The 17,161-nt window shown below is 38.6% G+C and overlaps 1 protein-coding gene across 2 annotated transcripts in view; it reads left to right on the top strand.

The window, feature by feature from the left end:
* The window catches only part of prex1 (phosphatidylinositol-3,4,5-trisphosphate-dependent Rac exchange factor 1), a 270,479-nt gene that overhangs the window by 227,898 nt on the left and 25,420 nt on the right, over positions 1 to 17,161 (top strand). For both annotated transcript variants that reach the window (XM_068048258.1, XM_068048259.1), the window contains exons 27-33: positions 204 to 292; positions 1,000 to 1,082; positions 2,569 to 2,659; positions 3,829 to 3,957; positions 6,959 to 7,000; positions 9,882 to 10,099; positions 12,005 to 12,107. In XM_068048258.1, the coding sequence (XP_067904359.1) occupies positions 204 to 292; positions 1,000 to 1,082; positions 2,569 to 2,659; positions 3,829 to 3,957; positions 6,959 to 7,000; positions 9,882 to 10,099; positions 12,005 to 12,107 (755 nt within the window). The remainder of the gene's footprint in view (positions 1 to 203; positions 293 to 999; positions 1,083 to 2,568; positions 2,660 to 3,828; positions 3,958 to 6,958; positions 7,001 to 9,881; positions 10,100 to 12,004; positions 12,108 to 17,161) is intronic.

Below are 17,161 nucleotides of genomic sequence, written 5' to 3'. Positions count from 1 at the left end.
TGTGCCTTGTAGATGGTGGACAGGCTTTGGGGAGTCAGGAGGTGAATTACTTGCCACAGAATTCCCAGCCTCTGATGATATTTGAATGGGACTGCTCTCACTTTGAGTTGCAGATCACTTGTTTGATGGGAAGGGTGTCATCGGAAATGTGTTAAGAAATTTTAATGCTCTAAGTTCCGCTTGTTTTTGGTGATGTCTTGCAGTGAATGTAATAGCAACCGAGACTCAGTACTGTCTTCTACCAGTGACCGCAGCAGGAGCTCCTATCTGGGCAGTGATGAAATGGGATCAGGTGAGATTTTGCTCCAAGTACAATGTTATGAAAGCATTTAACCAATTTTAGGACTGCAGTAACATTTCTCTGCCATGTCTCATCATTCACATTTGTAATCAGAAGTTACCACAGTGCCATTTACTTGCAGTCCATCTTGCCTGATGATACAAATGTCTTTGTTCAAATTGAAACTAGCATTTGACAATAGAGATGCAGATTTGCACTAACTGGGGTTCACTTGAGAGTTAATGGATTTTCCATACATGCTTCCACATGGATTTTCATGTTGGCTCATATTTCCTCCTTCACCATTCAAACATCTGTGAAGTTTATTTCTTCACTATGTAATGCTAATTGAAAATGTGCAGAAAATTGTAGATGGAAGCAAATGTTTACATTAATTACCCTAAAATGTGCAGTGATACTACATAGAACATTACAGCGCAGTACAGGCCCTTCAGCCCTCGATGTTGCGCCGACCTGTGAAACCATCTGACCTACACTATTCCATTCTCATCCATATGTCTATCCAATGACCATTTAAATGCCCTTAAGTACACTACTGGAAACATTTGTTCATGAAAGTTCAGTTTTTTAAAATCATAACCCTTTATGCAGAACTAGTATATGATTTGAAAATTGCTAAGATGAAGAGCTATTTTAACTTTCATCTACCCGTATAATATTTTTAGAAATTGAAATATGCTTTCTCTCTTTTAAAATAGGGGATGAACTGCCTTGTGACATGAGAATTCCTCTTGACAAACAGGACAAATTACATGGCTGTCTTGAGCATCTTTTTAATCAGGTACATCCACTTTACTATCATTTACAGATAGGTTGCATTCAAAGGTTCTTTGTCTCGCAAGCTTGAGGTGTTGCCCTTGAGGTGCTATGCTTGTTTTTGTAAATTTTGGTGTCAGTCTTGCTTTTTGTTGACTCATTTTCTATTCATAAAGCAGAAACAAATTCAATTGAATAGTTAGTAATTACATCAATCAGAGGAAGGCAAAGCAGATAGATAATTAGATAAACTTGCAATGAAAAAGTTCTCGGGATATGTGAAAGCTAGCAAACCCGAATAAGCAGTGAGCAAAAGTTACCCATGAAATTGCACAAAAGGTTTGTAATTATAAAGATGTAAAGCCTTACAAAATTGATTACAATTTTTCAACTTGCGTATGTAGTCATATTTCCTGCACTCAAAATGCCTCCAGCAACATTTTCAATCAGCCTCCTGTGATAGTTTGAGAAGTTCTTGCGGGTTCCTCAGTTTTACCCCCTTCGTTGACAGCATGCCACAAGATAGCAGTATATAGTCCCAGCCATGCATGAGTGATAGCAAGACTCACCATTCGTAATGTGCCAGACTTGTTGGTAAACTCAGAGCCTGCTTTGTTCAGGTGTTAAAATAGAAAATTACTGAGGACATAAACCATCTTGGGAATTATGAAAATTACTGCAATTCTTTTGTATAACACCGCAATATCAACATGAACTCTTCACTTTTTTGAGGTGACTTTGAAAGAAAAAAATATTTATAGTCTGGACAACCTGTTGTATCTACATTTCTCATGAAATAAACATTTATGTAGGTGGAAAAAGCAAGTAAGTAGGGAAGAATTAGGGTGGCAATGGCAGGGAGTAGGTATATTTTGTAATATATTCTAAATGTTTACACCAATTGAATTTTATTTTTGTTGATATGATCAGTGAATAATACATAGAGTGATAAGTTCTGGAAACACTACAGCATTCCTTATGTTTAGAGGGAGAAATGGTCCTGATTTAAGCAAGTATATTTAAGTAGACCATTTTGGTATCATTATTGTTTGAGATATGTGGAAAGAAAGATACAAATAAAGTTAAACATAATTTACTTTCATCGTAAGCTTTAAATTTTTTTGATTTTCTCTTTAAAAACAACACCCTAAATTGACAGTAAAAAGCTATTTGCTTGAATTGCAATCAGGTGTATTAAGTGAAGGGAACACATTTACTTATTTACCAGTAACAACTACAAAAAATACTAATCAAAAACACTTGCTCCTCTGTCTCCTGGTAGATCTCGAGGAAACTCTTTTCAAATTTTATCACCAGCTCATTTGTGCACTTCCACCTCCTAGCACCCTTTTGCAACAATTTAATCTCTGTCCCACCATGAGCAACACCAGGAGTAATCTTTTAGTACTTGCTGTGCCTAGCTTGTGAAATAAAACATAAAAACCAAGTATTGGAAATTGAAATGACATAAAAACAAATTCTGATGCTCACTAATGTTTGAATTCTTACAGGTGGATTCCATTGATGCTCTCCTCAAGGGTTCAGTAATGGCCAAGGCCTTTGAAGAGACAAATGGCATTAGTACAGAATATAACATACAAGGTAACATAGGCTTTCATGGTAATAACATTCAAGTATTAATTCTGCCTCCATTTTTCAAATGGTGACACGTTAATGGCCTTTCTCTTTAAATCTCCATAGGTGTCCGTCATTCATTTGTGAATTGCTGTGCAAATGTTTAGTGAGTTGCATTGCACAAAGTGAAAGCTAACTAACCATTAGGATGGTCCCTGGAAGCACTCCAACTCTACATCTATTTATATTACTTTCATGTGAAGATCAGCCATGATCTAGTTGAATGGCAGAGCAGGCTCATGGGGCTGAATCGCCTACTCCTCCTATTTCCTATGATCCTATGTAATTTTATATTTATGATTTATGCTGTCATGTATGTATGGGATGTCACCAGATTTGGGGAGAAACTTGCACTCAGTGATAGGTAAACTTAAAATGTGGAGGAAAATCTTAAACTAGGACTTTCATAGCCCCAAAGGAGTAAATCCTGCACAAGTTTTGATTAATACCACTTCAGAATTGTCATCCCCGATGGACTCAGATTATCTAATGGTGTTTAATACTAATTTTTTCAACAGTACAAAACACTTCACATTTAGTGCTAAGTGAAGTAACAACTGGTTTTTGCCATGTCTGCTTTTTGATGAGATTGATGACTGCAGAAATTAATACTCATTCACTCCCTTGCCCTGGTTAAGCACAGAGCTGTGTGTTGAATTAGATGGTTTTGTTTCATATTTGATATTTTTCTGCATTCCTCCCTGGTTTTAAAATGACCAGTACAATATTAATTCTTTTATTCCAATTGAGAGCTACTTACATAAATATTAAATTTCAAACCCATGTCCAATGTCTTGCTAAAACAGGTCTATCTACATTTTTGCTTACAGGCCCCATTTCTTGTTTTGTGTCCATTATACGTCCTTCCTCCATAAAGTGCCTTTAGGTTATGTTGTTAATTCAAAACTGCTGTAATGCTTATAACCTGTTCTTGCATTTCTCAGTACCTCTTTCATAAAAGTGCCATTTGTGGGGAATAATGGCAGAAAATCTGAATTTCTCATTGTGCACAATATTGTGGTGCACTAATAGACCATGACCTGCTCACTCATTGTGTATAGTAGCTCCATATCAGAAATGGTTGCTAAAGACAGAAATGAGATTGTGATTACCTAACTCCTAGAATCTCTCTTTAGAATTTCGACAGAAAGTTGACCGAAATGTAAAATGTCGAAGTATAATCCAAGCAAATGTTCAGGAGGACCCCTGGAACTTGCCTTGTTCAATCAATGCTTTAGTGGACAATGTACAAGAATATGTAGAAGGTTAGTAAAGTATTTGCTATGAATTTTGAGACCAGTTCTTCCATGTGTGACGTTTCAACATCTTTTAATACAGTAGTTTTAAATTAATGGATCGCAGTTGATGAAACCAAGTGAAAGTATTTTTATAGACCTTCACTTTTTATTATAACTAGGCCATAGTACAAAAGGATGTGCATTTATTTTGGATTCAGTGCACAAGGATCTGTTTGAATTGAGTCAAAGCTAAGTTGGAGTAGATTCTGGTGGAACTGCATAGCTTCTCAAATCATGACTGTCTGGAACCCTGGGATATTTTATGCTTTGAATGATTTAACACGTGGAATACAATCTGCAAGCTGCCTTTGGATTTAATCATAATGGTAAATGTAGTTCATTTGAGTTCTTGCCAACTTGGAACTCTGCTGGAAGAGAAGACATTCTAAGACCGGATGAAAGTGAATTTTTTTTTTAGGCAGTAATGAGAGACATTTATGTGTTGTGTATTTTGCTGTACCCTGCATTCTTTGTGATCCAATGTATAACTGATACAGTAAAAACCCCCTGTAAGCATTTTGTGGATTATTGGGCTGAATTTTATCCGCGCGCTGCGCTCTGCGGCAGTGCGCTGTGAAAGTGGCGGCCTTCTGACACGGAAGCGCCATCGCCGAGCCCCTGTGATATTACACGCAGGGGCTCATTTTAATAGAGGGAGCAGAGCGGCCGCCCCTGACGACGTAGAGGGGGTGGCCACTGCGTCCCCAGCAACCGCGTCCAGTGCCATTCTTAAAGGGCTATGACGCCCTTAGATGTAATTTTACTATTTAAAGGGCAAATTGGTTAAAACCTCATTTAAAAATTTTATTGGAACCTGGATACCCTTTCAACCCACCCCCAATGTCTATTTTAGGGCCAGCGACCCTGAATTAACTTTATTGACGTTGTGAACTTACCCCCCAAACCTCGTCACTTTTGCCCTTCAACCCCTTCCCACCATCCCCACAAACAATAATAAATGTTTTCCCCGCTTACCCCCCCGCCCTGATAATTTCAGTTCTCCTCCCTTCGCACGAGTTTCTTGCCTCGGAACTCTGTATGGAGTGCCGAAAGCGTGTGAGTTGCATTCAGCGGCCGTAAAATCGGTGTGGGACAGCTGCCGCCAGCAGGTAAGGTCACGTGCATCATCTTATTGTTCATTTAAGTATCTGGATGAAGGCCCCGCCGCCAAGCGGTGGGGGGCTGCACCAAGGCCTGGCCGCTAATATCCGACGGGGCCTTCTCAGCATCGTGGGTCAAGGCGGGCTGCTCCCGCTAGCATTTTACGGGCCTCCCCACCACGACCCATGGCATCGAGGGGCTGATAAAATTCAGCCAATTACTTCCACTAGGATTCATCATCTCACATATCTATTTAAAAATTATAATTACAACAGCAGCATTGATAGCCAACTGCATGTTAAAATCTATTGAACTAAAGATCTACTCCTTTCCCTGATACTCAACCCCATTGAAATGAATATATTTTCTAAGGTATTCATAACTAGAAGTTGATGGCACTTGTTGCTTTAGGTGTCAATTTTTTATTACAAGTCATTTCTGAGAATTTCAATGTTTTCAGATTTTTAAAGAATTTTTTTCAAACTAATACTTTACACCAAACATGCAGGTATCTTGGTTACAGCTGTGTTCTGCAGATTTGCAATCTCCCATTAGATTTCTGCAATTACTAACCTGGCTGTGAGTTTTGAGCACTGCAGGATCTGCATGGCTTTTAGTTACTCATAAATTTCCACTAGATGGTAACCTGTATTTATAAAGAACATGTTCCTGGGCTTTTCACAAGGCCAAGGATCATGTTTTACCACTGTGTGGATGTTTATAAATAAATGTTAAAAGTAATTTGAGCAGTAATGAATAGTTTGCCACACAGCCGATATTTTAACATTTTTAATTTCCCATGTTTTGTACGATGGGATATTGTACTGGATGATGCATTCATTTCAGTTTTAAGATGGTACTGCCACACATTTCTTCCATGGTTACCTTCAATATTTTAATTCCTGCACTGGAATTGAGAAGATGCTCTTAAAATGGCTGCAAGTACTTCAGTGTACTTGTAAATTGTGCTCCAACATTTTAAACGATTGGCTTGTCTTTTAATGTAATTTTCTCAGCTGTGCTATAGATCTAATACCGAGCACACCTGTGAGTTATAATTGAACTTAAACGTATTGCTGACATTTCTGCTGGTTCATAACATCAAATGACACAAATGACACCTGTCTCTTTCCCCCACCCCCCCACTTGATTATTCCAACGCTTTGGTTGTTTTTGTAGACATTGGAGAGACCTTTGGAATATTATGCTGCTTGCATCATTTTTAAATTGTGTTCTTGTGACCTTGCACTTCCATTGGTCTTTAAGTACAGCCTTTATATTAGATACCTGCTTGTGTATTGAAATTTCTCTTTTCATGACATCAGGAACTTTAGATGCAGCTTGAGAGTGAAGCAGTACTCTACTGCCAGATTGTGAATCATCACTTTGGCTCCTGAACTATTCCCATACCTTACATTCCCTCTTCCCCTGAAGTGATCCCTGCATTTGCTCCACCATTGCTATCTGCTCCCTCACCCTCGCCCCCGCTTCTATTCAGCCTCTCTCACCTCCCCAACCCCTTTCTCTTCTGCTTCCTCTTTCCTAACTGTTACCTTCCCCTCCCTTTCTCCTGTGTATCTTCTCTCTCTCCACCTCTTGCTCTTCTTCACCAACTTTTGCCCTTCCCATGTGCTGCTTTTCTGTCTTCTCATTTCCTGTTCTCTACCTTGGTCCAGTTATCTCCAGTACCCTTTAAGTTGGCTTAACCTGAATACTGCACTTGGCCTTGCAACACCATGGCAGATCGAGCAACATTTTAAAATTTTACATAATTCTAATCTTAAAGTAAACATTCAATTAAAATCTATTAACGTCAAGATGTGCAAATACTGACATTTTAGTAACCTCTGTAAAATTGCTTCAACAGATGGGAAAAATCAATTGCTTTTAGCTCTACTTCATTGCACAGGTAAGACATGTTTTAGTCACTGCAATTGGGGTCAGCCAAACTGCTGTGGGGGAGAAAGAAGCATGTGTATTACTTTATAACTCTTTTTGTTCCATAGTGTAATGGAAAATAAATGTTATCGGCGTAAGTAAAATTTGTCTGGAGAAGAAAGAACCAAGGTTATTGCTTAAAAAAAATTAAAAGCCTTGAAATTTAAAGGCTCAAGTTAAGGTAGAAGACCCATCTAAAACATGGGTGTGTTAATTTGGTTGTGGTCCATATATAATAATTTACTTCATAACTAGAACAAAGAACAGTACAGTACAGGAACAGGCCATTCGGCCCTCCAAGCCTGCGCCGATCTTGATGCCTGCCTAAACTAACACCTTCTGCACTTCCGGTGCCCATATTCCTCTATTCCCTTCCTATTCATGTATTTGTCAAGATGTCTCTTAAACGTCGCTATCGTATCTGCTTCCACCACCTCCCCTGGCAGCAAGTTCCAGGCACTCACCACCCTCTGAGTAAAGAACTTGCCTCGCACATCCCCTCTAAACTTTGCCCCTTGCACCTTAAACCTATGTCCCCTAGTAACTGACTCTTCCACCCTGGGAAAAAGCTTCTGACTATCCACTCTGTCCATGCCGCTCATAACCTTTTTAGCTATTGTTTGTCTGTGTGGTCCATACTAAATGAAAACAAAAGAGTTTAACTCCAGTATGTAACACTATTCCTTGGAGGAGCATTCTGAAGTGAATTATTTCTCAATTTAAAAAAAAGTTCTTAAATTCTATCGTAATGTTACATCACCCACTTGGAACAACATATCAATATTCTTATTTGGCTGCTGTGAAAATGTGTAATAAAAACAATTATCATATGCAAGAGTTTTCAATGGACTTGGGATTTTAGACTATTAAATGGAATGTCCTTTGCATGTTCCCTTTTAACTTTATTTTGGTTTGTTATGTAAAGTTAGTTGTTACACATCTTTAGAAAAGTTTGCTTTAATATCTATAGCTCATTGTTAACTTATTTCTAGCTTCAGTCACGTTAGTTTTATCTTTTTCTAAAGTGACGAGGCTATTTTCATTTTGTGTTCTGTTGTGTATATGAAATTCAATTAACATGAGATTAAACTTTATCTCTCCTCATGTGATGGAGAATAAATTAAAGATCATTATTTTATTTGAAGGAACTGCTGCTATTGCTAGCCTTTAAATTTATTTATTGTAGCTGATTATATGCTGTCTTCAAAAACCCAACTATAGAGTTTATATCCCAGACTTTACAGGGTTTATGATGATGAATTGTCACATTTGCCATTATTGACTCTCCGAATCTCACAACAATTTCAGGATTTTAGTGCAAGGGTGGATTAATGTGGAAATCATAAGTTGTTCACTGTTCTGCCACAGGCTACATTGTGGACCCCACCCAAACCAGAAATCTGTGAAATCAACTAATCTGCTAAGGACTTTTCCCTTTTCCAAACTCGTATTGCTGCTAGAAATCCCATAAACAGTAGAGCCTTGCTCAATGAGGTGAAATGGGTTTTCGAATGGCGATCTACTGCTGAACAACTGTTTCATAATTGTGGATTGCTGTTAAATGTCTCCATTGCAATAAATGACCAGGCTTTTAAATAATTAAATGTTTTTAAAGTTCATGATTTTTCAACTTCTGTCTTAATCCCATGGTATGTCCCAATCTTTATTTTGCTTTCTGTAAAAAAAAAAAATTAATAAGTGATTTGATTATTCCTGCTTTTCAGTTCATTTCCTGGTTGGCTGTCTGAGATTTCTTTAATGTGATTGGCTGTTTGAACAACTTGATGCCAACACTGCAGCTTTATGTTGGGAATCCCTATTAAACTATCAAATAATCAACCTCACGTCCTCTGCAGAGGATGCTAGATGTCTCAGTGCCGCTTTCTTTGAGGTCAGTGGCACGTACCCTTACTTCACCGCTGACTGCCAAATCTGGGCCATTGTCAATTATTTCCCTCCATAAAGCTGCTTACTGACTGGATTTATTTTTTGCCACAGATGCTCTTCCGAGCAGTTTATTTGTATAGCCTAGAGCCCACTTTGGTTTTATTCATTTGTTTGGACAAAGCAAAGTTTGGTTTGTAAAGGATGGGGCTAGTAGACCTCAGATTTTTCGAGGTTAGATTATATTTCTCTACTTAGCAAGGAGGTAAAGAATTTTAAGTATGAAGAGAATGTGTTTTCTATGATTTTGTAGAAGTAGTGATTCACTTTTTATTTTCATAATCTACTTTCAAACATTTTTGTGGCATGAATGGTTTACATCTTGTAAAATTTCCAAGCTGTGTTGTAAATAAAATGTCCTTCAGCCATTCATTCATCTGATTCAGACTTGTTGCAAATATCCACAGCACCACTGACAACTTGTGGAGCCTTGTGGACTTGATCACGTAAGAGACAACTGCCCGTTGGTTGAATGAGTAAAGCAGCACCCAAGACTGTGTTAGTGTTTTCAAGAATTTTTTTTTTACATGTATTTTGTTTTTGGTTCCTGGTGGTACAAGAAATTCTATTGCAGCTCCTTACTATGGTGTGTGTCCCCATTTGCCCATTTGTGAGCACCTGAATTGTGATCAGGTGCAGAGGTTCTCATTTAAAAAAAAAAAGTTGATAAAAATTCACTCATGGTTGTTCTCTCTCTTTCCTTTGTCTCCCTCCCTCTTGCTCTCTTTTTCACAGATTCTCTCTTTTCACTAACACCATTGTAAGACCACTACCCGAGGTATAATTGCATCCTAAGCCACATTAGGTTCTTATACTCCCAACAAAAAAAAACACCAAAAACATTAGTTGTTCACTGCGACACTAATTTTGATTCCTTCTTCTGACTGCTCCGTTTCGTCTCTCTACAGACCTGGACTTGCAGTTACGCCGCGATGTCCTCTTTTGTCAAAGCCTTGTCGCAGCCATCTGTACCTTTTCCGAGCAGCTGTTGGCTGCTTTGAACCACCGGTATAACAACAATGGAGAATATGAAGAGGAGAGCAAAGAGGCCAGCAAGAAGTGGCTTGAGCAGATAGCTGTTACTGGGGTCCTTCTCAACTTTCAGTCACTGCTTTCTCCAAATGTTGTAAGTAAACGTGCATAAATTTACAGATCATTATTTGGAGTCTCTCAACCATACAGAGATAATTCTCTATGGGGTTCAGGGAATTACCCAAAATTATTTCGCAAGTGAGAGAACCTAGAAAATTCATGATTTTGAAGTTGTAAGCGAGTTATAAAAGCTTTACAAATGGCATAATCATTCACTGATTTTGTTGCTTGTGTATTTTTGCATTGGGAAATAAACTGTCGGCAAATTGAGGTTTTCAATTTTCAAGTTGAAATTTGTATTTCTCACCTGTCCGTTGTGTCACTAGATTCCTTGTGGCTCAAATTTCTATGTTCACTAGTTTTAGTGGAAATGGTGGGCTGAATTTTACAGACCTCCCAATGGCGGGTGGGGGAAGTGGGGGTGGAGGTTGCCGATAAATGACTCCGGGAAAGGGCCGCCATGCACCCCGATGCCTTGAGAGCTGGCCCGATATTGCCGGTGGCAGCGAGGCCTTGTGGCAGGCCCCCCGCTGTTCGGCAACGGGACCGCCATTAATATATTCATATTTAAATTAATTTTAATAAATGAATTAGTTACCTTTACGCTTCCACCATCTGTCCTGGTGTAATATTCGTGCCACTGGCCGGTACTCCCGTGCCTTCAGATCCCCATCTGGGGAACCGAGGCGTAACACTGATGGGCAGGGGGAAGCAGGTAAGTTTCTCAGTGCAGGGTGTGGGGGAGGTGGTGGTGGGAAAGTGGGATCAAAGTAATGTCATTGATGAAGGGGATGTTGGGAAGGGTTATCGTGTAATGTTTATGTACTTTGGTGGGGTGGGGGGAAGGTCAGTTGGACAAGCTAAGTGTTTTGGTGGGGAGAGAGGGCAAGTAATTAGTTTGATGGATATTGGGGATGTGGGAGAGGGTCATATTAAATGTATTTAAATTTTATTACCTGTTTCTTAAAAAATTTAAATTAATTGGGCTTGTAGCTCTTTAAAAATGGCGTCGGCGCCTGCGCACAGGTAGCTGATGCCATTGCCGGGGACGGATAACCTGCCCCCTCCATGTCATTGGGTGGGGGGGGGGTAGACGGGGGGTGCACCTCAGCTATTTAAATGAGCCGATACACTGAATATTGCGGTCGCTTCGCGATACGGGAGGCCATTGTTTTCGCCACTGCCAATTTTGGCGCGGGAGCATAAATTTCAGCCCGATGTGTGTTCAGTTTTTTTTGGTACTACTTTTTATTTGCTCTGTAAAATTAGAGAAAACAGGATTCCTGTCCATATTTTGTGCAGATCATTTTTTGGCCTCAGTCTGGAGCATTCACGCAGTAACACTTTTTTTAAAAAAAAAATGTTTTTTGACTCTGACTCCCTGTAGAAAGTAGATTTGATTTTCCTCTGCATGTGTGAGCCCAATGCCTGCTCCTAAACAATGCTTTCAACTTTTCCCTTGGTTTGTTTGACTTGCTAGGATCTCAAAACCCTTGCTGGTTGCGTTTGCTTGAAATGTTCTGATGCAAAGATGTACTTACTGCTTCAAAAATTTGCCTAAATAGAGGCAGAAGTGAAGTGTGCTGACAGCTCAAATGGAAAGGCTGTTAATAAGCTTTCAAGCCTACTGACTATATGCTGTCGATTGACAAGTGAGATTGAACCCAGAAGTCACTGTACCATACATCGAACACAAGATCCCTACCCTCATCGTTCCATGCATGATCTGTAAATCTTTTTATAACAGTGTGAAGGACACATGTTTTACGTTATCTAATTTATGTTATAAAGTAAGATAATATGCAGGAGGGATTCATTTGAAGCAGTTGCCTGTTGGCCAACTTGCATTATTGGCTTCTCTTATTTCTGGAGTCTGGATATTTCTTGTTTCTTATTTCTGTGAAATGGAACTAATAATTATCATTTTACTTGTGCACAGAAAGATGAGCGCATCATGCTGGAAGACACCAAGGTCGCCTTGTCCGATCTGGATAATGTAACATTCTATTTCAGACAGCTGGAGCATGAATACCCAGTAGCAAGTAAGGATTTCATATTGTGTATTATCTGGAGAATATTAACCATAGTTTATGGTCAATGCTGAAATTGTATTCAAAGAAAGGTGAAGCAATACATCATTAATTATGAACCAAAATAAAACCATAATCAGAACAGAGAGGGGTTTTGTTTCAGGAACATTGTGCTTTTTGAGGTTGAGCTGCCTGTCCCTTTTTGATCAGCTGTATACCTTTTTAAGAATCGAGAATTTAGGAGTTAGTGTGATGCAGTGGGTTAGGTGCTGGTCTTTCATGTCTGCAGCATGTGTTCCAATCCAGCCCAAATTGATGTGATGAACATCTCATGCTGGCTTTCAGTGTTAATTGTGATCCGGGTTTGGGTAGCCTTAATCTAATTCCTGGTACTAATAGGTGAGGCTGCTAAATTGGCAATTGCACTGGGAGGCTAAAGGATAACTGATGTGGAAAAATATAATTGGTGCAATAGTGGACACCCTTCTGAGGTTGGGGCTGAGGCACCATGTTGGTGAAGGGGATGGGGAACTGCACTCTGCGTCTAAACCTTGCTATACCTGACTTGGGCGTGGTTCATCCTGACATGGGGTACTTCAGATGGAAAGGGGTATGTGGGGTTGGGAGAAGTCCCCTGGAGAAAGAGGACTCATTGAGCGAGTGTGTTGGGGAAAGGGAGTAGCACTAGGTGCTTTTTCTTTGGAAGAGGAAAGTACAGTGGGGGGGAAAGGGATGGGCTGAGGTAGTCCCCCAGTGGGAGGGGGAAAACTTCACACCTCTTAACAACCAACTGTATAGCAGAAAAAAAAATAAAAACAGGTCAACAACCCTCGACCAGGGAATCTAGTGTAGATACATGAAATGAAGGACCATAGGGGAAGGAGATGCTTATACAAAGCTGTTCGCATATCTGTACACATGCTCAGAAATAGTGACTATATAAGATGGGTTTTGGAATTGTACAACTCTTATCAGGCCTCCAGCTGAAATTATTATTTCTGTTTCATGCTTTTCTACAGTTTTTCCATCACTCTAAATATGATCATCCCGTCATTAGAATGAACCTGAAGTTGTGCAAGTTTAATTTTCTTTATCTTAAAAAAAATGTAAAAGTTAAAGTGCTGCCTGTTGTTAGGGTTCTTTAAAAAATGGAATCACTCTCTGGTGCACATTGTTGGCTTATCTAGATTTTTTTTATTCATTGACTAAATGCTTTAGTACAGTTTTCCAGTCACTGAATCATGATTAATTTCAGCCATTTTTAACATGACAAATATTTTATTAAAGACCATTGTGAATTCACAGAAACAATAGGTGCTGACATTTGTGAAACAATGAGGAAGCAAAACTGAGGGGGACACATTGGCCGTCAGACTTTATGTTTTAAATGGATGGACCTGATTCAGTGACAGCACGTTAAAATCTGTGGATTCAAATGCATATTTATAAGAGTCATGATATCTGATGGGCAGGTTCCTGGATCATGGGCAATTTGAATCTGCTGACTTAACTAGACACCGATCAGAGAATCAACAGCAATATTACATGAGACTGACTAAATAGGTGTCTCCATGTTAAGTTTATTGTTAGGTCCTTTTTACATAAATGTGCCAAGTCATGACTGAAGGAAGCTGGAATCAACATCAATAGACACTAAAATGTATTTTTTCTTGGATTGTGTCGTGCATCTTGATTATTGTGTAAGGTAAACTGTTGGGTTTAAAGAGAAAAGTTTTAACGTTGCACAATTTGCCACCAATAATGAATTTTACGCTCAACACTACAGGTAAAATATGTTTCTTTTAGAATTCCTTTGTAGTTGAATTACTGTGCAGAGCACAGTTTTGGGAGCATATTCATTGTGTAATCAATTGCTGAAATCGAAGTAAGTTTTCAACAATGGTTATTTCCTATTTTTTAAAAGTTTGTTTTTATGTCATCTGCATAGTATACTGGTTTGAAATGTCTCTTGACTTTCCCCGTTCACTATTATATTCCAGAATGAAAACTGGCAAAGCTGAATCATTTCCATTACTAAATTCAAAGCTCGAGACTAGGGCAGCAGGACAGTGTTTAGCTGAATCTATTATTGGTTAACAATTAAACTAAGAATTAAAAATCTAGTACAGTGTTACTTAATTATCAACTAGAGGAGTAAACCCCATACACTTGGTCTACACATGATTTAGCAATGTTGTCCAAAAGAAAAATTATCCGTCCCAGGTTTTGCTGGAGTGAGGCATCTTGCAGTGTGGCCTGTCGGTCAGACTTGTTCGTGCAAGTTTTAGTGTTTAAAAAGTTGTTGAACGTGTGTATGAGCTAAAAAGGGTGATGCAAGGGCAACAGTGCATCTGGAACCTTGGTGAACAATGGGACAAATGATGTATCTCCTTGATCAATGAGATTATCGAATTGAGAAATAAACAGGAATGATTAAGGAGGACAACAAATTAGAGTGGGTGAATCCAATGTCAAATCAGGTGGAGAAAGAAAGATTGGATTGAGAGAGAAAAAAGGAAAGGAAAAGTAAGAAAATGTGAACTTTAAAAATTTCACATTTTTTAAAATCAACAAAAAAAATCACAACCTGAAGGACTGAGATTCCATATTTTTAATTGTTCACTTTCAGGGATAGAGAGGTTGATTCACAATTGGTTGATTAACAATTATTACATAATTTAAAACAGGTAATTACTAAATGTAACTTTCCATGGTGAGTTTAGTGGCCAATTAATCTGCAAATGCAGCAATGTCATGAAATCTCATGGTGGCTAAGAATGAGGTGCTGGTTTCACAAAGCTAATGGCAAAATGACGCAAGTTATCCAGAAACTTCTTGTGATTTGCAAATCATGTGGTATCTCTTCCTCGCCACAAGTTGCTAGCCAATTTTGCACGTCAATAATGACACACATCATTCACATCGTTGGCTTTTTTCAGCAAATTCTGGTAGTTATATATCTCATAGTGTGCATGCTTTAAATAATAAATTAAAAATCCAATCAATATACGTGCTAACCATGGCCCGGATTTCCCTCTCAGCAATGAAATTACAGTTTTAGTCATTCACCTCGCATATAGTTACCTACTGGCTTGTCAGTGGAAATTTCTACTAAAGTTGATCTCTGTTGCAAAGTGGCGCCCTCGACAGATGATCTGTGGCATCTGTAAGTAGGTCAAGCAGCTGAGAGGTGCCTCAGCCAATCTGATTGAAGAATCTTCCCTAAGACACAAACTGCAAGCCAGGAAGTTCAAATTACATTTAAATCATTTTACAGGGCGCAAAATAGAGAATGGAACACATAGATGGGATTAAGGGAGAGAGATAAGAGAAAAAAATTCTAAAATCTGCAACATCAGTTTTCTTCTGAGGGATTGAGACTCCAAATTTATAACATTTAAATTTTCAAGGCCACAGATGTTGGCAGCAGTAATTATCGCTTATTACTCCATTTAAAAACTCACTTCCTCCTGAGCATTCACATATATGATTCAATCCAGTTGATTTATGCCAGAAAATATTGTACTTGCATGTACTGTGGCACTGTGCTTTGGTCAAGAGGGTTTTATTGCCTGTAGTTTTAGCTTGCTAAATAAACAGATTTAAATTTTCCCTGCTCCATGGATGCTGTCCATAGCAAGTTTCAGCAACAAGCTCAGCCCAAGTTTGGCAAAGGCTCATCGTACTCCATGAGGGTGCATTGCTTGTAATGTAGTATCAAAGCTTATCATAAAATAGACTATCCTGAAATGTAACCTCACTGCTTCCAGTAATGGAAAAAATGATAGTAGTACTGGATATGTTGTTCTATATGTACACGATCTAATTTTAGCAAATAAATGGAAGGCCTCTTCCCAAAGCTTTTAAGCTGCAATTCTTTGGCATTTAAATATGTAACATTCTCCACACATTGGACTGTGCTGTTGCTGGACTTCCATTCTTGTAGGAAAAACACCATGTTGCCGTGTTGGGAATCACCTTCCCTTTTAGTTTTTACAGGCTTGATAATATATTACTAGGGGAAAGTTCCACTCCCTCATCCCCCACACCCCTGACATTTGACCTCTGCTTACTCTCATCCAAATAAATTCCCCTCCAATGCTGAGGACCCCATTTACCTTTTCCCAATGTCTGGTTCAAATTAATGTTCCTCTGTCTAATGTGTGCCTTTTTATTTGACCGGGGCACCTCTGTTAATCTTCGATTATATCTGCTCTACTATTTTTGATTGATTTTATCTTTTGTATAAAAAATTAATCTTCAGATCAAGTATTTTTGTTGGTGCAAGATATAATTATTTTAATCTAAAATATTGAATTTGATAAATACTTTAATTCTGGTCACCTTGGGCATTTGTAGTCTAGTGTTCAATGTCCATTAGGTTCTGAAGAAGGGTCACTGACCTGAAATGTTAACTCTGCTTCTCTCTCCACAGATGCTGCCAGACCTGCTGAGCATTTCCAGCATTTCTTGTTTTTATTTCTGATTGCCAGCCTCCGCAGTATTTTGCTTTTATTCCATTAGGTTTTTCTCATGTTAATATGCATTATCCTTGTCTACAATACCTGATTGCAATTTATATAATTGCAGAATACTAGGTTTACATGTTGATTTTATTTTGTACTAGGAAGAATGATTTAAGATGTAGTCAGTCTATAATTCAGCAGAAGGTGTTGGAAATATTAAAGGTAGAAGGTCGAGTTTGAGAGAGCAGTTACTGATGCAGTGTGCCAAATGGCCACCTTCTATACTGTTTAAATTCAGTGGTTTTGAATTCTCAACCATGTTAACCTGACTTTTTCACTGGACACTTACCCATTCCTGATGTCATAAGATAAATATAAACTGCATTTGATCAAAAATAAGCTGCTATTGATGCTGTGGACTCTATGGTTTAATGTGTGACCCAAAGGCTTCCATTAATGAGACTTGTAAGAATGTATTTTCACATGACCACTTGGAATAGCCTGAACATTTAATTGGCCTGACAATGTTTTTTCTTTTACACATTTTCTTCCAACAGAGGAAAGAGTGCCTAGCTGGCTGAGTATTTTGCTTTCTTATTT

Source organism: Heterodontus francisci, chromosome 16 (genome assembly GCF_036365525.1).
Source record: "Heterodontus francisci isolate sHetFra1 chromosome 16, sHetFra1.hap1, whole genome shotgun sequence".
Lineage (NCBI taxonomy): Eukaryota > Metazoa > Chordata > Chondrichthyes > Heterodontiformes > Heterodontidae > Heterodontus > Heterodontus francisci.
This window is presented reverse-complemented; position numbering and strand designations above follow the sequence as displayed.